Here is a 22068-nt window from a genome sequence, read left to right as displayed (position 1 = left end):
CAAGTCACAAATTTCCCAGATTTGTTTGTCACAGCAGTACAGTGTTTGCAGTTGATGTCTGGAAAGTTGCAGTCTCGCATAAGGACRGGATACTGCCCCATAGACTTCTTCTAATTGTCCGTCAGTAGCAGATAACTACTGCAACATCTCTTTTGAGACCAGAGTCTGCTCTGGTCATCACTAATCACATCATCACTAATGGTAAGGACTGTGCAGTAAACCTCCCCTTCTCATACAGTGTAACTTCTCTATGTTGCCTTCCCTGCCTATCCCTCCTGAAAGGCCTGCAGCCTTCCATCCCAGCACTCCAGGTGTGGCACTTGTTCCCCCAGCTGTTGCTGACACCAGAGACATGCTCTGGGAGCTGACCAGTGCTGGACATTTATCCTGTTAATTTCTCGTATGTGTGTGTTGGTGTACAGCAAGTATTTCAGATGTGTTCTAAGATCCAATCCAGCCTTTGACCGAACAGCACCTTGTCAACCATGGCACTAAGGCSCTTGTCCAGTCATTTACTGAACACCTTCTGGGATGGTGATTTGACCACCTCCCTCGGCAGTCTGTGCAATGCCTAAGCACTTTTCAAGTGAAGAAATTCTTCATAATGTCCAACCTGAACCCCCCTCTGCTGCAGCTTGAGTCCATATCCTCTTGTCCTGTGACTGGTTGGTGGAAGATGAGACCGACTCCAACCTGGCCACAGCCTCCTTTCAGGGAGTTGTAGAGAGTAAGGTCAGCCCYGAACCTTCTCTTCCTCCAGGCTTAACAACACCAGTTCTTTCAACTATTCCTCATAGGAATCACCTTCTAGACCCTTCACAGCTCCTTTGCCCTTCTCTGGACTTGCTCCAGCCCCTAAATGTGTTTCTTGTTGTGAGGGGCCCAGAACTGGACACAGAACCTGAGGTGTGAACTCACCAGTGCCAAGTGTAGAGAAACAATCACTGCCCTGGTCCTGCTGGCCACACTTACTGACACAGGCCAGGATGTCAATGGTTGCCTTGGCCACCTGGGCACACACTGGCTCATGTTTAGATGCTGTTGACCAAGTCGTTTATTGCTGGGCAGCTTTGCAGACACTTTGCCCCAGCCTGCATGGGGTTGTTGTGACCCCAGGACAGAACCTGGCTCTTGATCTTAATGAACCTCACACCTTTGGCCTTGGCCCATCAATCCAGCCTGTCCAGATCCCTCTGCAGAGCCTTCCTKCTCTCCAGCAATCGACACTCTCATGCAGCTTGGTGTCATCAGTCAATTTACTGAGAGTGCAGTCAATCTCATCCATCAGTCAAGATACTAAACAGGCTTGGGCCAAATACTGATCCCTTAGGGATACCACTGKCTACTGGCTGCCAACTGGATGCAGCACCTTTCATCTCAGCTCTCTAGGCCTGGCTGTGCAACCAGTTTTTAACCCTGCACAAAGTGCACTTGTCCATGCCATGGGCTACCAGCTTTTCCAGGAGAATCCCATGGGAGACAGTGTCAAAGCTTTTCTGAAGTCCGGGCAGACCACATCCACAGTCTTTACTTCATCCTCTATGCGGGTCACCTGGTCATAAAAGGAGATCAGGTTGRTCACACAAGACCTCCTTTCCCAAACCCATGTTGGCTGGGCCCAACCCCCTGGTTTTCCTGYGTGTGCTGTGTGATCACACTCAAGATGATCTGTTCTATAACTTTTGCCAGCACTGAGGTCAGGCTAACAGGCCTGTAGTTCCCCAGGTCTTTCTTCTAACCCCTCTTCTGGGTGGGCATCCCATCGGCCAACCTGCAGTCTTCCCAGACCTCYTTAGTTATCCAGGACTGATGATGGAGGGTGAGTGCTTCTTCCAGGTCTCTTAGTACTGTCAGGTGAATCCCATCCTGTTTCACAGACTTGTGGGTGTCTGTGGCACAACTGTCTCTAACAGCCCAAAATGCATTTCACCATCAGGACAAAAGGATCCTGTCCAATCCGATCATACCTTGTGCTGTGTTTATAAAAAAACAAAGTTTTGGTGAAAACACGGATTCTACAGCTGGTATTTTTGTAGAATGAATAACAGACACAGAATAATGAATGAATAACAGAAAAGRCAGACACCTTTCAACTGACAGACAAAAGGGATGCATGCATCTTGACTGGATTCTAGGGTTTTCTTGTGGTAATAATTCCTTTAGTCTTTGTCTGTTTTCTGAAGGAGCTGGTAGAAAAAWAACACTACCATTCTGTATTTTGAAATTACACTTGTGCTGGAAGAGATACATTTGCTTTTCAGCACTTCTGGAGTAAAGRTGTTCCTTTTCACAAAACATCCCACTGGATCTGGCTACGCATCAGATTAACTATTAACGTGTAGTTATCAAAGGACAGTTTCATCTCTGTAATCTGTCATTCCTCAGTCAGGTTTCTTAGTGCTTTTTTAATAAATATACATCTCAAGAATCTATGACACATGAACATATTCTTTTGTGACCTTAAGCATTGTATTGGCTGATGCTGTGTGAAAAGGCTCCTCAGTCTCAACAACATTTGCCTGGCTATTTATTCTGAAGAGAAGGATTTACAGGATAAAGGAAAGTTTTGTTTTCTTCACTTAATCTCTTGAGTGTCTGGTAAGGTGTTGGACAGGTCTGTTGGTCTGTCAATTTTGAAAATATAGAATTGGAAAAATACTGGAGAAATTAAGAGGGAAAATAGCATTTTTTTTGTTCACTGTTAGGGGGGTGTTTGGTTTGTTGTTTGCTTTTTTTTAGTAGTCACTACAAGYTGAAGTTTATCATTACAGAAGGTAGAGGATTTTTTAAATAAGAATGAGACTTGCATGACACAGCAATGAGATGTTGCCTAGTTGACTGGTAGGATACTTTGTTTATTTTATCTTTTTTTAGCTGTATCTCGTTCTCAGAATGTTATTAACATTTTACATTTATAGATGTTGGGACTTTTTGCAGAAAGTGAAACAGAAGTCTTGGGAAGATGCCAGGATCAGATGGTAAACAAACTGACAGAAATAGAACTGAGATTGTTGTTTTCTGAATTTGTTCCTGGGCAGTACACCATGTCTTAATAAAATGGGCGCTACATATTACTGCATCATGCAGCTGAGTTTTTACTGTAGTGTTCGGAGTGAATTAAACAGGTATTCTCAGAAAAGAGAAGGATTGCCACAGGACACAGTTGTATTCCTTGAGAAATTTTGGTTCTGTCAGATCTTTATTCTCAGGGAAGGAAGTTCTATGCCACAGTTAAGCTCTGTGAAGCTAAAGTAATCCTTCTAAAGAGAAAAACRGACTTGAGAGAATAAAGAAATTCAACTCTAATGCACTTGGCACACGGAGGAGACAATGAAGCAGGCTCTTAAATCTGGTAGTGTGTATGAATGAAAGCTCTCTGTTTTACACAAACCCTAAGAACTGTTTCCAGTACAAGAACTCTTGTATTATGATAACTTTCTTTTGCCATGCTCTTTGAAGAAATCWGTTTAAACACAAAGCCACTAGCTGTTTAGAATCGGGTTCAGAGAGCCCAACACATGTTCTGCCTAAAATGTAACTAGATGTGTTGTACATTCTTCAGCATGGTGTCAGCCTCRCTGAGAAGATGGTATGATAGAAGGTGTGGAAATGAGCCAGTTCAGGACACAAAATCCAGAACAACTTTGCTGTCCAAACACAGCGCTAGAACAGGCTATAAATCAATATATTTGAACCTCAGTTGTGGTGATGAGTGGTTAGACAACATGATGAGCCACAAAATGAAGTCAGAGACTCCATTTGACCGCATCTTTCCTTATTACTGCAGCCCATACAACTCCTGTGTATTAAATCTTGCACTTTTCTTGCCTTGTWGGAGAACTTCAGTGACTGTGAGGTAAAGGGTAGTACAGCCAAAAAGAACTGCTGACAAAGATGTCCGCTGATACTCAGTGTTGACATAAAGATGTGAAGAATAGGGGCAACCCTCAACAGCTGGAGTTGTTACATTGACTCAGCGGTCTTACTGCATCTCAGAGTTTCATTTGTAATTGTATATTTTCAGAAGTCAGAGTCKTGTAAGCACAGGAAATTGGAAAAAAGTGTCTTCAGTGTGATGTGCAGGGTAATGAAGTGGGAGGGGATGGCAAAGGTGATGGGYAGACAGGGGCAATCTAAAGACACTCCTGAGCTTTGCAGAACTTACCACCCCAGCCCTGAGCATGAGCTCAACCTGAACACAGGATATCTTGACAATAGAAATCCTTTAGTCTAACAACAATAGGAATAGAAAAGTATGTCRAGTATGACTTGTGTTCTAACATTTCATTTAAGTACAGAAAAAATTATTACCAGAGACAGAATTACAGAATCACTGAGGTTGGAAGGGACTTCTTTTAAATACCTGATGCCACCCCCATGCTCATGCAGGGTCACCTGCAGTCTGCCCATCAAGTCATGTTTTTTAAATGGACATGCTACAGATTTTCTGGCCAACATATTCCAGTCCTTTTCCAGCTTCCCAGCTGACATGAGGCTTGGCTAAAAAAAAGCCTTTTGATGTRTTCTTTTGTTGTTTATGGTAAGAAAGTACGTATCATAGTTTCCCGTGCAAAACAGTTAATTGCATATWAGACTAGAAGCTGTAGAATCAGGAGTGGATTCCAAGGATTAGCTGTAACTGATGATGTAAGAAGCTTCCACCTCCTTGTATGGAAAAGCTCCTTATTGAGTGATGCCACCCTGTGCAGTAGGGATCTTCAACCTTTCAGCAACATTGTCCAAATCTGTTTTTTCCCCAGAATAGGTAGCTTTGGACATGCTCAGCTTTTTGGTAGCTTAAACTTTGTTGCTTTCAGAAGTGGCTACTTGGAGGAGCAGGGAGAAATTGAGTGTTGTTAATGTTGAAGCAGCATCTCACCATTGCRTGGGAAATGGTTATGTGAAATAATGGTCAAAAACAGTGGGACCTGAAGTTGTGGTGGCTGCCACTGACAGAGAAAAGATGCTGTCGGCCAGTGTKTGGATGCAAGGTAGTGCTTCATAAACCTGAACTTCATGTTGAGGAAGGTGAGGTAGATGAGAGCTGCCTTTACACTGAAACATTGATCTAAGGTTCCTGTCAGTAAAATATGTCTGTGTACAGTCTGTGGTATGTRTGCCATGGTAGTTGGCTTTTGTGTTGCATATTTAAATCACRTCTGAAAGAATTCCTGCACCAYACTCCTGTCAAACCCTTCTCACTGAGTCAGAATGATAGTTCAGATCTATAWTTTGGAGCCATCTTTGAGAACCTGTTGGATACCAAGAACCATTGAGACAGACTTCTCATTTGCCACATATGTGACAAGACTTTGTCACTGTTATTAATTGTGCATTTTCTTTTCCTACCTTGCAGAAGAATGGTTGAAAATAACTGTATWTGCTAGTTCGAGTGTAACCTTGAAAGTGAAGGACATTTTCTCTGACTAGAAATTCTCATTTCAAGTATGTGTTTTCTCCAGTTTCTTCCTAGAAACTATTGATGCTCCCTCCAGGAGCTTACTAATATACAGTTATCACTGTACACACAATTAAACAAGGCTGGCATTGCAAAGTGGATACTTTCCTGACTTTATATATGTTAATGTAGTGGGTTTTTTTAATATTGTCAAGCGTATATGTACAAAGCTTTTGTTCTGCCAACACGTACAGGAGCATTTCTGCCTTTGTCCTCTCTATATGTGTATGTCAAAACAGGTGCACTTGCTCTTTTGCATTCCACTCAGTTGCAGTGTCAGTTTTTATMTTGGGAGTATTTTTTTATTTGAAGTTCTGATATTTGAGTCGCCAGATTTCAATTGCTAAGAGCTCCCTCTCGTATTCAAGCCCAGGACAAGCATACTATTCTCCTGTGTAGAACAACTTCACTCTCTTTTTGCCCTGATAATGAATTCCCACAGCTGTTGCCTTTGTTTTGTGCTCTGTAATGGAGAGGTGACAGCTGACATGGTCACAGAATCACAGAATATTCTGAGTTATAAGACTCCCACCAGGATTATTGAATCCAAGTCTTAGCCTTGCACAGGGCATCCCAAAGAATGATACCATGTGCCTAAGAGTATTGTACAAGTGCTTCTTGAGCTCTTGGATTGGTGCTGTGACCACTTCTCTGGGGAGCCTGTTCCAGTGCTTCKCCACCCCCTGGGTGAAGAGCCTTTTTGTGATATCCAGCCTCAACCTTCCCTGACCTAACTTTAGGCCATTCCCTTGAGCCCTGTTCCTGGTCATTACAGAGAAGAGATCAGTGCCTGTCCCTGCTCTTCCCCTCATGAGGAAATTGTAACTGCAGTGAGTTCTGCTCTCAGTCTTCTCCAGGCTGAACAGACCCAGTGACCTCAGCTGCTCCTCATATGGCTTCCCCTCATGKCTCTTTTCTACCTTCATTGCCCTCCTTTGGATGCGAATGTCTTTTTTATGTTGTGTTGCCCAGAACTGTCCCAGCACTGGAGCTGACGCTCTCCCAGGTCAGAGCAGAGCGGGACAATCCCCTCCCTTGCCCGGCTGTGATGCTGTCCCTGATCCCCCCAGGACACGGGTGGCCCTCCTGGCTGCCAGGGCACTGCTGACCCATGTTCAACTTGCCACAGACCAGGACCCCCAGGTCCCTTTCCATGGAGCTGCTCTCCAATCTCTGCTCCCCGGTCTGTTCACACACCCAGGGCTGTCCCATCACAGGTGCAGAATCCAGCACATCCCCCTGTTAAAGTGTTGTTGAACTGACACTCTGTCACACTGTTCATGGTTACCCAGCCCTCTCATTGATCAAGCTCTGTCTGCAAGGCCTCCATGCCTGTGAGGGAGCCAGCAGCTCCTCCCAGTTTTGTATCTTCTGGGGTCTTGCTCAGCCCCCTTGCAAGGGTTCCTAGCACCCAGGTCATTTGTAGAACACAGGAGGATGGAGCCCTGCAGAACCCCACCAGTGACAGGTCATAATCCTGATCTCACCCCATTCACTGTGACCCTTTGTGTCCARCCCTTGAGCCAGGTGCTCACTCATCACATGTTCATCCAGCTGTGTGCTGGACCTTTTGTCCAGAAGGACCCCATGAGAGTCAGTATCAAAAGCTGTACTGAAACCCCAGATTATATCCACTGGGTCAGCTAGGTGGGTTATCTTGCCATAAAATGAAATTCAGTTAGMCAAGCAGTACTTTTTCCTCAGGAGCCTTGTGCTGGCTGTGATGAATGATGAATGTATTTCCMGGTGTTTTTCAATACCTCTCAGAGTAACAATGTGCTTTCAGAGCTGGCCTGTCAGCCATACTAATGGGAAGTACCTTAAAGGCAAATCTATAAACKCAACAGGAAACCTGATTGAGAAATTTGTGCTGAAGAAAAGGTGGCTGTTTTGAAGTGCTGTTCACAAGTAAAGCCGTTCGTTTGTTATTAAAAGTTTCTGTGGTGTTGTACAGCTTTGAAGGTGATGTGATTCCTGGAGATKTCTTGTGCAGGGCCAGGATTTGGACTCAGTGGTTCTTGTGGGTTCCTTCTAACTCAGGATATTCTGTGATTCTGTGGTTTTAGTAAAGTCAACCTGTGCTTACCTACAGTGAAGAAATCTGAACTGATTTACTGAAAAAAATTTTTGCTGTCTCTAAATGGTTTACTCAGTCAACATCTACAACCTTTTCAAAAATGAGCTTCATTGCCTAGAAAACCCTAGTGCTATTATTGGAGTTAAGAGGCTTAGAGATCTCTGAGGATCTTCTCTCCTCAGTCTGCTGGAGGTCTTTGTGTGTAAGGGTTTATTGTCCTGCCAGCAAAAATGTATTCAGCTCTGTTGCAGCCCTATTTGAAGAGCACKAGCTAAGATAAAGGATGTATAAAGGTAGACCTCTGTTATTTTCTGGAGCTAAAAGTTTCCTTGGCTGGTCATGTAAACAGATCTCTCAATCTTGTGCATGGACACATGGGACATCCTTACCCTCCTCTCTAATCCAGGATGTCATTATCTGCCAAGATGGCATGCTCTGATTTTTTTTGTCTGTRTGATTTGATATGCTTTGGTCTCCTGACAGTGTATCAACATCTTGCAAAGGGTTTTGCATAAGATTTTTGTTCAGTTCTATTTTTAACTGAGCTCCTTTCTTCACCCATAGTACAGGGGGCGCAGTAAGATTCCTCATACCAGAGAGTATAAATATAGGATTTCTCTGTCTGGAATCATTGAAGGTGTCTTTGGTCCTTCTAGATTGCAGTGCCAGACATGTTTATTGCCTCTTATATCAAGCTGACTAACAGAGATGCCCAAGAACTTTGCTCTCTTGTGTCTTATTCTTACAGAAAGTATTTGTGTTTAGGTTTTCACTGATGAAGAATAATTTCRGCATGCTACTAGGAATGTGTGAGGATTCTCTAACATGGTTAATATTTTTTTATATTTATGAAAACTATTTCCTTTGTGTCTTGCTAGTGTTCATGGAAATTGACCAAGACCTATTCCCAAAAACCATTTTACAGCTTGTTTTGGTACCAGCCTAGACTATGTAATGCAGAGTAAGTGTATGGAAATGCACTTATACCGTGCATTTCCTGATTCTGAACTCAGATCATCATGTGGCAAYTTGGACTGATTGTGATGAGGTGTGCGCAGGACAAAATACACAGTTCTAGACACAGCAAAGGCCGTTTAATTTTTTTTTTTCATTGTATTGTAACTCAGTGTTTGTTTCTTGYTAATGTTACCTTGAATAATGAGTGGTTTGTGTTATTCTTCTTCTGTGAAGCCTGAAGTCTTGTTTATTAGGCTTTGACTGTAYGTTGCTAGGATACAGCCACAAAAAATTACTTGAGCAAAGTTTATGAAGTTCTGATGGGTAAGGACATCAATAGCATGGTGAATGCTACCCCTGAGTAGCAGCAAGTAATTGAGCTGCCCATGTTTTCATTGATGTGCTTTTGAAAATTACAATTATTAGAATTGTTTCCTCTGAGGAAGTAACTTCAAAGYGGAGCTACATAAACCATAATAATGTTCTTTATTGTTCTTGCTTTAGGACCAGTGTGAAAACACTAAGAGTTCTGTTATCTCAATTTGCATACATTCCTGCTAAGCTGTAGCTACATCAATCTAGGTTGAAATTGCAAAGCTTTAGGAAGCAAAATTTTATTGTGACTTTGTGGCTACAGTTCTCAAATAGCACTTTCAATATGGTGACTCAAGACTATGTGAGATGCTTATCCTTGAACTCAGCAGAGGATGGAGATGTAGGGACTGGCGAAATACCTGGTTCTGGAGGAGGCTGAGGGCATGACTTTAAAAGGTCTAATAAATTTTATTATGAAATTCATTATGAACCAGAAATTTCTTCCTCAATTTCAGAACTTTAGTTAAGAAAAATAATTTCCTGAGCATGACAGCTGATAGCCTGCCTGACATCACTGTCTGGCAGGTGTCCTCCTGTTTCTGAGGTATAGAATCACCTCTTTCCCTCTGCTACCTGAAACTTTTGTTCATGATCTGCTTACCTGTGTGGAAGACTGGGGGGGGTTAATTGCTAAAGATATAAAATTGTGAAGGGTGTAATCATCTTCTGGTCCTCCTAGGAGGAAAGAGAGGCAGTATTTCTTTGTTAGCGTGTCTCAGTTGTATTGCATAGATTAGCTACTGGCCTATTGCTCRTGTAGTCATATGTGCTTGGTACCCTTCAAAACAGGAGGAAACATTACAGAAAATACTAACCTGTAGTAACTGCCTCAACTTTAACTCCCTGTGGATATTGTCTTTGAAGTCAGTATAAAATGCATGTTATAAAAGTGTAATTGACGAAATAATTTAGTGTTAAGGGATGCAATTGATTGTTGACTCTATTTRTTGTTTTCCAAGGTGGAGAAAATTCACAGAGGTGATCAGATCGATACACTTCTTTATCCTGCTAAGAAAATACCAYCAGTAGCAAAAAGTGATATCGAGCAAGAAAAGGCGTCTCACCGTGTTACTTCTTCAAAAGCAGATCCTTTGTTAAAACTGAATATGGAGACCACAGCTGCATCACTTAGTAGCGACTTCAAAGAGAAAGTTGTTAGCATCTTGCTGAAGTATTCCAATGGTCTTTGGGCTCATGCACTTCCCAAAGTGTACCAAGACACTTACCAAGCAAGATTTCCGGATGTCATTCTAGGTAACCTAGAGTTGCTGTCAGATGTGTGTACTGTGGACTATGTATCTGAAGTCCCCAGAAAGGCGATCCTCTATGCTAAACCCCAAAGATGCACTGATGAAAATCTGAACGTCACTGGGAAAGTCAAGAGGCATGATTCTTTGAAGGCCGCAGCTGAGCAGCACTATGAAGAATCCAAGGACCAATATCTAGAGAACATAACTGTTCCTCCTCTAATCATTCCATTGGAAGGATCTGTGTCTATCATGGTGTTAGAACTGAAAAAYACTAATGACGTCCTAATTAGGCAAGTTTGTATTTTGGAATCTCCCTTTTTTGCTTTATTTATAAATTCACATGCTTATATTGCGCAGGTCTGCCAGAAAAGAATAGATGAACAGGAGGTTTCAGGACTTAGTTATTTACTTACTTTGTTAATGAAAATTAAGAATCTTTTTGTTTATCTGTTTAAATGGAAATTTTCTGAAACTCTTTCTGTCCTGAGCTGATCACATATATCATTAGCTTTATCTTGTCTGAGAATCAAAGCAYCATCATACCTCTTGACCTGCCATTGGAAGACTTTATAAAATAACTCTACTACAACACATAATGGTATTCAGATATTACTGTTGCACTTACTAAAACATGTTTTGCTTCTATAACTTACACTAACTAGGCATGACATGAGTGTGCTCAGATTCCACTTTGGAAGGATGAGCTTTCATCAATCGTTTCTTGACTTGGTTCCTAATCAGTGGGGGACAGTGTAAGAAGTGGATTGTTGCATTACATCTCTTTACTTCCAGCATGCAATGCACACACTACAAAACTTTCTCCTTTTTCCTGTACATCTTCTAGTTCTGGTGTTATTTATAACTCTATGTGGAGTAACAATTCTTAGTTTCCTGTCTGAAACCTTTCACCAACTGTACTAAAGAAGGCAAAGCTGGAAGGTTTGGTGCTTTCTCTATTTTGAGACATGGATCAATTCTCAAAGAACTCTGAGGAAAGTGACGTGATAGAAACACTCCTCGCTATTTGCTAGGCATTCATAACAGAGTGATGGAAGGCAGAGATGATATGCTAGGTACTGTACTTGAATTATCACAAGAAATAATGAAGAAAATAGTGAGGCAGGAAATTCTGAAAGATTCTTCTGCTTTCTGTAGAGCTGCTGCAGTTGTCTACTAGGTATGTTTATGAAACAAATGTTAAAAAAAACTTTGAAGTAGCACATATGTGACTGTCACCCCACTTTATCTCAATTACGAAGTAGCTGAATGCTTGCAAAGAAACGMAAAGGCTGTTTCTAGGAAAATCACAGTTCTCTGAAATGTGATCAGATTTAATTTAATCTTTRTAACAGAGTTACCATATCTGCACTGTTTCTGGGCTTATAATCTAAACTGTGGTAGAATTGAGCAGTATCAAGCTCTCTATGAACAAGCTAAAACAGTAGCTACTAGTACAAATTTGTGGGTAAGTTTTCCTTTTGTCTGCTCTAATCTGACTTGTTGCTGAAGCATTCAGAACTTCCACTTGGATTTTTCCAAAAGTTTATATACTTTATTTAAGAAGACCTGTGTAACACAAACAGTATTAGTATGARCCACTAGGTCAGCAGCCTAGTATCAAGATAAACCTGGAATATGARAGTAAATGGCACTTGGTTTAACTGCTTTTTGAAAGATATTTTAGATGTTTTAGTTTGGATCAACCTTAGTGAAAACTGGATTAAGATGGTGTTTATTAGTGACAGAGTAACTTTTTTTTAATGGTCCTGTTAATGGGAAAAGAGTTTAGATACTAATGTGCTTAGAAAATGTATATCTTGTGTTCATGTGTGCATGCAAATGGTCTTACTTTTTTTTCATCCTTTTTGAAATTGAATCCTAACTCTTGTGRTTTTTTGTTTGCAAAATATTGTAGGTATGTGGGCAAAGATTATTCTTCTGCCCAGGAGCAAATGGAAGATGATATGAAGGCATTCTACAATCAGAACAGTACAGTGTCACCAGCTCAGTCTCTGAGTGTTGGACAACTTGTTGCAGTCCATGCAGAAGAAGAYGCCTGGCTGCGTGCTCGGATAATTTCTCTAGAAGACAACAGAGTAAAGGCAAGCAATTACCTCTTTTGGCACTTGGAGAAAGAATTGAGACACGCTTGTTTTTTAGATAGACGGTCAGTTCCTACCTATGCTGCACTAATGTTCTTTCTTTTCTTGCCCTGAAGTGCTTCTGTTTTCAGGTATATGAGAAATAAAGATCTTGTGGAAGTTGTAGGRTTGACAAAATTAAATGATCTTTCATGTTTTTTTCTATAAATAGTTTAAGTTWGGGGATTTTGTTTTCAAAAGGGGCTGGGCCCTAGCACTTTGGTACTGAAAATGTACCTTTGATAAGATGAATGGTGTATTAATACTGTTTGGAGTGGGGCAGAGAAAGGGAAAGGGAAGCACAAAATTCATTTGCTCCTAGGTCTTGTCTGAAGTCTTATGCTGAAGTATCTGACATGCACGAAATAGCAAAAAAAAAAAAAAAGAAAGAGAAAGAATATACTCTTCCAGGCATTCTGGAAGCTATGTAGTATGTGTTTTAGTTAAACGTCATTGAGATTATTTAACTTCTCTCCTAAACTTTCCTGTGTCAAGCAGACTCTTATTACCATGTACAATGAAATTGGAACATATATTAGAAGTATTAAAAAAGTTTAGAACTTCCCAATATTTTTTTTGTCAACATTAATGGTACCTCTTTAACGTTTTTTTGTTTCTTCCCCCAGTTAGGTGACTTTTTACCCAGGTCTGTTTTAACATACTTTCAAAGTTGAACCATTTTGTAAATACTTACATAGCCCCTGTATTAGAATTGAGCTTTTTCTGAAAGTTAGAATGATACCCTTCAGCTGGAACTTGGTGTGGGGTGTCAGAATTTGGTTTTGTGAACGATTGTTGGGTTTAGAGAGGTGGCAAGAATATTAGTGACATGCTTGCTTCTAATTTCTCCCTATTTAGAGCTATCAGTCAAAAGAAGGCTACTGCTTTATAGCAGTTTTTGTTGATTAGCCTCTGACACAATGTTCAGACTTCCTTTCAATATTTGCTATGCTGACGTTTTGCAGGATAGAGTTTAGAATAATAGTTGTAGAAAATCCCATCAAAGCCTTCTTTCTCTCACTTTAGCTCTAGTTATTTGATGCTAATCAGCAGTTTCTGTACTTGTTTCCTGCATTGATTGTAGTATGTGCAGCAAAGATAAGTGTAAATCAAAATTATTCTCTTAATGCTGTAAAAGAATAGGCAAAACTTACAATGGCACCTAAGTGSTATTTGACTTTTCAACACTTTCAAAACTTTGTAACTAAAAAGTGTGACTTTATTACCTTTTTTACATGGCTTGAGATAATATATGCTGAATTCTTCCAGCACTGTTCCTATTAAGAATTGAGTTTCTTTACAGTAGTTGGCAAGGATCATTTTATAGAGATCTTGAGAAGGAAGCTTTCCCTGAAAACTCTGAACATTCAAGCAGTGCAATAAATGTGAAATTGATGGTACTAAACTAGCAAAAAGTAATTTGTCTGTGGCTGCATAGAGAATGTGGTGACTGAATACATTTTCMCTAGACTCAAGAAAAAGTATTTGATCTTATGCTTTTAATTCCCTTTTCCATTATCAGGTATACTATGTTGATCATGGCTTCACTGAGTTTGTTGAAAGCAGCAGTGTGTGCAGACTACAGAAACAGTTCAGATCGCTTCCTTTTCAGGCTGCAAAATGTAAACTGGCAGGTAAGAAAAAGCCAGTGGTGACTACACATGTGCTTACTACTGTTGGCACAGCTTATGGATTGAAGCCTCTGTGAGTCTGAGAGTTCTGATCCTGGTTATTAATAGTTCTGTATGTGTATGATAGATTTTGTTCAGCACAGCTAATCTAAGCAGACATGGGTATGCATGGAAAGAAGGAAAAGGAAGGAAGAAAGGATGTGAATAAGAGTTTTACAGAGAATCCTTGATATTAGAAGAYAATTATATACTATATCTCTGTCATGGAGATTATTCCTGCACTTAGCATGGATGTCTTTGTCCCTTTAATATATGTAAGCCTAAAGAAATAAAAGGAAACATTTACTGTATGTGAAGCAATGTACACTAGCACAACATCTTTTTCCATAAATGAGACACATCTGCTGTGGCCAGATAAGGCCATGTTTTCCAAATATGAGCCTATTTAATTATTTTGAAGTGMTACTTCCCCTTTCACTACTCACATGGTGGCTTCCTAGATTCTGCTGAAATTTATTTACCTGTCTAAAACTAGTAGACCTTTTAAACTTTTTTTAAAATACTAAGTCTTAAATATGAGAAATTGCTGTGAATTAACTTGGCTTTGTTTGGTTGGTTGTTTTTTAATACTTGGATGTATTGTATTTTTCTCTACACATTTGCCTCAACTCTTTCTGAAGTGGGTCTTTTTCTTTTCTATTCTGTGCCCCCCCCCCCCCCCAAGATGTCTGTCTTTATTAAAAAGGTAGAAATTAAATAGAATACAAGTAGTAGGGATGCAGTACAATTTCTGTGCACAAACAGTACGGTGTATCTTACAGGACTGGAAGCCTTCTGTGATGATCCTGTCCTGGTAAAGGCTGTGGAATCACAAACATGCTTCAAGATATTTGCTGTGGAAATACTGGAAAAAAGTGATATTCCTCTTCTTGTTCTCTATGACACTTCTGGAGAAGATGATATAAACATCAATGCTGTTTGTCTGAAAGCATTGTATGACAAGTCTCTTGAACTGCACCTACAGGTGCCATTTTCCTGTTTCCTCCTTAATTATTAAAAATCATTGACTGCTGAGGTCTTAGATGAACAAAAGATAGTATTCAGAAATTTGCTGAATTTTGTGTGTTTTCTTTTTTTTCCCCTTTCTTGTCAAACTCTTACTGTTGCAGGTAGATGTGCTGTATACCAATGTCAGAGTAACCAGTGTTTTCTCTGATGGAAGCCTGTATTGCCAAGTGCCATCCAAAGGCTTGTCTAGACTTTCTGAAGTATTGCAGAAACTAGAAGACTACTTTCTTTACAAGGTAAGTTCCATGGTGGGGGAAATGGTGAAGTCATGCAGCATTTCTCCAAAGTATCAATGATTTTCCTTGCACATAAGTTCAAGTTTCTGTGGTAGCCATAGAGTATTCAAAAAGATTAAAAATTCGCTTTCAGTTTGGGTTTTTTTGGAGTGTATCTTTCAGTGTGGAAAGTGTCTTTTGATGCTTTCTTTTTCACAAACACTCYCTAGGGTTTAATAACTACTTACAACCTTCTTTATGAATGAATGRTTAGAATAGTAACAATATGGGTCTTAATGGGAATCTTCTAATGGAAACTGCATGAGACTGAAATAAAGCCTGTGGAGATACTGCCATAGTTTGATTTCTGGAAATTTTACATTATGAAGTTGAGGCTTCTAAACAGCTAGGTCTGTGCAAAGTGGCAATAAAAGCACCATAATCAAGGTCTGTTCTTCTTAACATGACATTCTTGGAGATTCAGTGGCTTTGATCTGATAGATCTGATTCTGCGTATCTTATCCTTGCACCTTTAGCTTTTGAATGTTGTGGCTAATATCAACATTAAAGTGATGTATAGGACACATTTTGAAAAGTTTTAAGTTTCTTTAAAATAGGCATGTGGCAGAAAATCTGACATTCCACCAGCCATTTATAGACACTACAACAATTCTTATTAGACTCAAAGAGAATTTAGGCCAAAGAGAAGAAATCTTAAGAGAATCTAATTTGTAAGAAGAGAGTCAATTTTGTAATTCAGCTGAGCCTGACACTATCAAATCATGCCATGCAGATCCTTGAAGGTCCTGTTAGAACTGCTGCTTGTGGAATTCTATCAAAGTGTTTTAGGTGTAGAAGTTGAGCTATAGACCTATAGTGGGACCACCTGGAAATATTTTGTACTGAACATGTTTCATTTATCAGGAATCAGTTTCAAGCAACCTAAACAGTGAAAGAAAGTGTAATAAACCCTGAAAGACTTAGCAACACAAAGACACAAAGGCAGCCAGAAAGGTGTTTCAAGACCTTCTGTTCTTTGGAGAATACTTGTTATTTCCTTGCTGCTATCAAAGAGATTGTTCTTCAGATTCTTTTAGTATCAGGCTTTGCAGCTTATCTTGAGGGCCTTAATTCATTTTACTTGAGAATTTAAACGAAATAAGGTGTTGACTGTTCTTCAAATAGAGTTTCATGTTTTTTATAGAGTAGCCATTGTCTCATTATATTGTTTAGGATTATCATGGTRAATGTCACCCCCATGAGACTTTCATTTGACTCAGTAGTGAATTTGGTTTGTTAAATACCTCAAGAAATTGTATGTTCTAGAATATAAGCTAGGAGCTTCCTCACTTCTCTGTCATAGCGCTTAACTGCTCTTGCTTTTCAGAGTTGTTGGTGATTTCCTATTCTGTTTCCAAATGTGGCTTCCTAGCCCTGGCACTTTGTATTCTCTCAATTTTCCTGTAAGATTAAGAGCTTGGAATGAAAAGATCTTCCAATTTAGAAGCTTAAAGCAATGTGATTAAAAAAAAGCTGCTAAAGCTGGAAAGATACTCTTTATTTGAAACAGAGCTTTTACTTCTCTGTACTGTTCATGCTGTGTGTTGCTTTTCAAGTGGTTAGTTGAGTGCCAGATAGTAAGTCTGTGCTTTTTGACTTCTGGTTTTGTATTTGCAGCAGACACCTGAGTTCAATRTATCACTTCCTTTCTGTGGAAAAATCTGCTTATTTCCTTCCAAAGGAAAATGGGCACGTGTAGAGGTAAGARACATTTAAAAAGCAGCTACAGTTTGTCCACATAGCAATGTCTCTTCTTTTGGTTCAACTCAATCTGAATCTTCCATTTCCATTAAACATTTTATAGTGTGTGTTTCACTGTTGAGTTTTTAACCTCAGAACTATGCTCTTGCCTTCTTCTTTCAGATAAAAATTATTCACACTAGACGGGCACTTGATGTGCAGTTCATGGATACTGGAACAGTTGCAACTGTAAAAGTGTCAGAGCTCAAAGAAATCCCACCGCAGTTCCTGAGAGAAGTAATTGCAATACCTCCTCAGGTATGTTAAAGTTAACCTGTATTAGGTTGCTTGGCAGTGTTTGTAGTGTTGCTACTTCCAGGCTTATGTAATGAAATTCTGTTTTGTTTCATTGCATTCAACATTGCATTTCCTTGTGCATCTTTGCCTGAAAAATTCACAGTGTGATCCTGTGGGTGGGCAGGATGTTTTGTATGTGTCATGGTATTGGATTTGCATTTTTCTGTGTCTCTTTCTGTTTGTCATATGTGATGGACTCAGTCAGCATTATTCTCTGAATTGAAACTTGTGGACCCACTTTTGTATTAATAAATTACATGTCACATGTTTAATTCTGTTCTTAGGCTATAAAATGCTGCCTGGCAGATCTGCCTCCTAACACTGGCATGTGGACTCCAGATGCTGTACTGTGGCTGAGAGATGCTGTAATGAATTGTTCTGAATTTAGCATGAAGGTAAATAGTCAAAATGCCTATGAGACTTGGTATCACATAGGCATGTGAAAAGAGCATTGGGAGAACGACTTTAAAAGCTTAACTACTCATCATACTGCTTTTTGTTATGGAAGTGTAAAAGTTTGTAACCAGCTGTAGGACATAAATTCTATATTTTTTCCCCATTCTTAATTTAGCAGGCTTCATTTCCCATAATGACAGGATGATATTTTGAAGGATTAAGTTTTARTATTTAATTGTTGTTTAGATCTGTGTGAACACTGGCTACTGTTCCCTTGAAAACTATAATTGTACACGCAGTACTGAGATTGGAACTGTTGGATSGAATAACGTTGAATACAGGTTTTCTATTTGCTTAAAATTAGTAGAATAGCTGCAGGTGCTTTTTGTCTTTTTATCTGCYGTGAATGGCTTATTGCCTACAATTTCATTAATTTCTTTGGGGGAACCTTGAAAATGCTTCTGTGCATAACATGCAGTGAACTGTTGCTGATTTAGTTTCTGTACAAAATCCAATGTGCCTTTAATAGGTATTAATTGGATGTTAAACTGTATTTTGTGTTCCAAGGTGGTTAAACAGGATGCGTCAAAGGGAATTGCACACATTTACTTGTTCACTCCGGAGAATTTCCGAGACATGGATCGAAGCATCAATAGACAGATCAAAAATGCAGACTTGTGGAAGCATCAGAAAGATGTTTTCTTGAGTGTGACACCCAGTGGGACTAGTTCCACAAAAGCTCTAGGCGATGCTGTTTCAGCTCTGCACTTATCAAGTGGGAAGCTGGAGAAGAGTTTCCCTGATTCAGGCAGAGAACCCAGCRGTGCAGTGTCCACCACTGATATGCCTCCCGCTCTCCCCTTGCCAAAGCCGGAAGAGCTCATGGATGTCTACGTCTCAGTGGCCTGCCATCCAGGTCACTTCGTTGTCCAGCCTTGGAATGAGCTAAACAATCTGTATGCCCTAATGGAAGAAATGATCCTGTACTACAGCAGGGCAGAAGAGAAACCTGTGAACATTGAAAAAAACAAGCTGTACGCAGCTAAAATCGGAGATGAGTAAGTAGATGCTTAAATTACTTAAAAACAAAATCTTTGAAAGCAAGCTTAACTCTGCTAAGCTAGGCAAGCCTAGCTTTGTTTAGTCCGCATTGTTAACAAGGTGGCAGATGTCCAATGATATCTCAGAGATTAAGGGAGTAAATGAGGTTGCAGCCTYTTCACACTTACAGATTGTAGCTGGGATAGTTGACTTTTATTCAGCTAAATCCAGATCTGGGACGTCTGAGATAAGTTGGTGAAGATCTTTTGGTTGTGTACTGTTGTTCTGGTGCTTTGACAGTGAATATGAATTCAAATTGACTTCTTATTCTCCCCYTTTTAGGTGGTACAGGGTCATAATAAAAGGAATTCTTAGAAACGGGTTTTTATCAGTGTATGAGCTGGACTATGGCAAACATGAGTTTGTCAGCATACGGAAAGTGCAGCCACTCCTGGATACGTTTAGAAGACTACCTTTCCAAGCTATCACGGCTCAGCTTGCAGGTAGGGATCAAGCATTTGCAATTGTTTTTGTTGAAGTCTTACATTGGTGGGGATACAAAATGAACAGAAATGTAAACTGGACAAAGTCAAACCTTATGAATAGTTTTTTTCTGCATGTTTATGTCATCAAAGTAGCACTGCTTTTATTCTTGGCATAGGTGATGATGATGATGGTTATTTGTTTAATTTAATGCAGTACTTTAGGTTAGCATGTGTGAGAATGAAGACTGCTTAAACTTTCCTGGCAGCTGCTTTTCATTGTCATAAAATTTTATCATTTAATATGTGTGACATCTACTATGCAAAGGACATGGGGAAATGAAAACAGAATGTTTTTGATCATGTAACATAACCAATTACCACGTGTGAATGTTCTAATGTATCTGTTAATAAGAACTTAATGTTCTGATTATCATAGTTTACATAAAGTTAGGAACTTACATGCTGAATTTCTAGAGAAATATTTCGTATATATTCTGTCCTTATTGTAATTTACAGTTCCCCAGTGCATATTTGGAATCTGGAGCTGCCTGAAATCTATTGGTTTTCTCAAACAAACAAAAAACTCCACAAGGGGGTGGGGTCTTTCAATAAGATTACGWAAGATAATTTCCGTGAAAATATGGGGCATAGAGACTAGGCATACATCTGAGAGAATTTAAAAAATAAAACTTGATCTCTCCTTGCTGTCTTTTCTCCCCTTTTAAAACTTTTTCTTTATTTTTGCCTTGCTTTCAGATGTATGTGTCTCATCTTAGTCAGCTGCTGCTTTCTGACTCTGGTCACTAGTAGTAGTCTAGATTTCAGTCACAGAACATGTTTGTTGGAAGTGACAGGCTACAGAGTTAGTGCTCTGTGCCTTCTGTAGATCTGCTTTCCAGCATAGCCTCAGTGTGACCTTGGGGGTTGCTATAAACTAGTGATGGATGATGGATGTGCTGCCGACAGGCTGTGTCCTTGGAGTGCACTGCTGTAATGGATTTGAGCTATTTCTGTCTTCCGRAGTAGTACAGGATCCAGCACAGCAGCAGTACTTCAAGTCATTTACTTTTTCTGCTTCACAGAGTCTCCCAAGTAGCTAGTTAAGTTGCCTCTGAGATGTTTCATATTGTCAAAGCAGACCAGCTGAGCCTGGAAGACCTGTAACTATTRTCTTGCTATTCTTCCATTTTTTTCTCTCTATTTTCATGTCTCATGCCTCTTAGTCTCTGATCTGTTTCCTTGTAAAYTCCCATTTGCTTTCTCGATAGTCTTTCCTAGCACTAATTACCCTTTTTTAAGTGTTGATTAACTACTGGCTTTTAATTCCTTCCATAATCAGCAGGCATCTGTGTTCATCTGTGTTCCTTTGTTGTCCTATTGGTGGCAAGCTGCTGCTAATAGTAAAAGCAAAGTACCATCACTTTGCTGTTCTGCTCTTTTATCCATATACTGGCTTTTGCATATTCCTGCATATTTGTGTCTAGATGCTGTACACCAGCAGTGGTCTGGGGAGACTGAATCCTAAGTCTGCAGGAGCCACTTATTTCTAGGTAGATTACAGCCATATTCAAAAACCAGCAGATTTGACTTTCTGGGATGCTGCTCTAAAAAAAGTAAGAGCAGTTGTGAAACATTTTTAGGCATCATTTCTATTTGTTTCTGCCCTTGGTATGTCTAGTTTGGGACTTGAAGTTTTGGCAGGTATTTTAGAAGCTGATGCAGCTTTGAGATGAAGAAAACTTAATATAAAGCAAGGCCAACAGAACAAATAATTTCAGCATCCTCAGGCTGAAGACARAGAAAGCTTGCTTGGAAAGGATCTTTAGTTCCCTTTTTGTCCTGGTTCCTGATAAGCCCTGGTCATGCAAGGCAGCTAATATTCTTTCAATAGCTCATTGAGTCAGTGCATTTGCCTTTCACTTCTGCAAACATGTCCATGTCTTTAGGCTTCATGAAAAAATAAATGTCCTAGTCTGTGTAATAATTAAGATTGTTTTTGTGGGAGATGAGTGAGATTGTGTTTCTTTTCTAGATTTAAGTTGCATTCATTAGCACCTTAAAATCAGTTTTCTCAAGTATTTAAATTCAGACTTCTTTATGAACTTAATCAGATGGGCCTAGTCTATAARTGACCTTCTGTTTTGCTTTACATTTGTCCTAGGAGTGAAGAACCAGCAATGGTCAGAAGAGGCATCCATAGTGTTTCGGAATCTTGTAGAGAAGAAACCTTTTGTGGCGCGGATACAGGCAGTTAATGACAGCGCTAACTCTTGGGATCGAAAAATAGTGACTTATCTCGTGGACACATCTCTTCCAGATGTGGATACATGGATTCATGAGTTTGTGTCGCAAAGTCTTGTGGAATTTTCAAAGGGTGATTAATCACCACTTCTGAAATGTAGCAGCTTAGCCATAAAATAAGTAACAGGCTTTGAAGAGAAATAAAACTACTACATTGCCTTGAAGACATAATGGGGATAAAATTGAAAAATCTGTGTTTGTTTAACAAGTTTGGATTCTGTTGACTTCAGTTGACTTTCTGAAAATTTTCACGTTGTTTACCATTGTAATGCTAGAATATTTGAGTTAAATTATTTTAAAAGTTATTTATCAATAAAACAATGTTGAATTTTGTTCTTGTGATCATTCTCCAATTTTGGAGGGCTTTTTATGTCATAGCTGTTACTCAGAGCTGTTACAGGATAGTCCTTCCTTTAACAAGCATTTTTTTTTTATTTGGGAAACATGGAAGGAGTCTTTAGTATTTCTGAATTTATTGCCAGAGACGTGGATTGTTGCTGAGTTTTTCCTTCTTCCTTAACTTGGTAAGCTTTGAATAATGCCTTGTTTGGAGTACTGCATTTGTGGGGCTGAGGA

General features: G+C 39.7%; 1 protein-coding gene across 3 annotated transcripts in view; it reads left to right on the top strand.

Annotated features, from left to right (window-relative positions):
• TDRD7 (tudor domain containing 7) overlaps nt 1-21802 on the top strand; it is a 45141-nt gene extending 23339 nt beyond the window's left edge. For all 3 annotated transcript variants that reach the window (XM_057373049.1, XM_057373047.1, XM_057373048.1), the window contains 11 exons: nt 9827-10407; nt 12033-12219; nt 13781-13892; nt 14711-14913; nt 15059-15193; nt 16850-16933; nt 17096-17230; nt 17554-17664; nt 18233-18723; nt 19049-19209; nt 21353-21802. In XM_057373049.1, coding sequence (XP_057229032.1) covers nt 9827-10407; nt 12033-12219; nt 13781-13892; nt 14711-14913; nt 15059-15193; nt 16850-16933; nt 17096-17230; nt 17554-17664; nt 18233-18723; nt 19049-19209; nt 21353-21573 — 2421 coding nt within the window. In that variant the 3' untranslated portion in view covers nt 21574-21802. The remainder of the gene's footprint in view (nt 1-9826; nt 10408-12032; nt 12220-13780; nt 13893-14710; nt 14914-15058; nt 15194-16849; nt 16934-17095; nt 17231-17553; nt 17665-18232; nt 18724-19048; nt 19210-21352) is intronic.
• Nucleotides 21803-22068: the final 266 nt, after the last annotated feature.

Source organism: Malurus melanocephalus, unplaced genomic scaffold (genome assembly GCF_030028575.1).
Source record: "Malurus melanocephalus ecotype Western Australia unplaced genomic scaffold, MMel_1.1 scaffold_184, whole genome shotgun sequence".
Classification (NCBI taxonomy): domain Eukaryota; kingdom Metazoa; phylum Chordata; class Aves; order Passeriformes; family Maluridae; genus Malurus; species Malurus melanocephalus.
The sequence above is the reverse complement of the archived record's forward strand: the minus strand, read 5'-3'. Positions and strand labels throughout refer to the sequence as shown.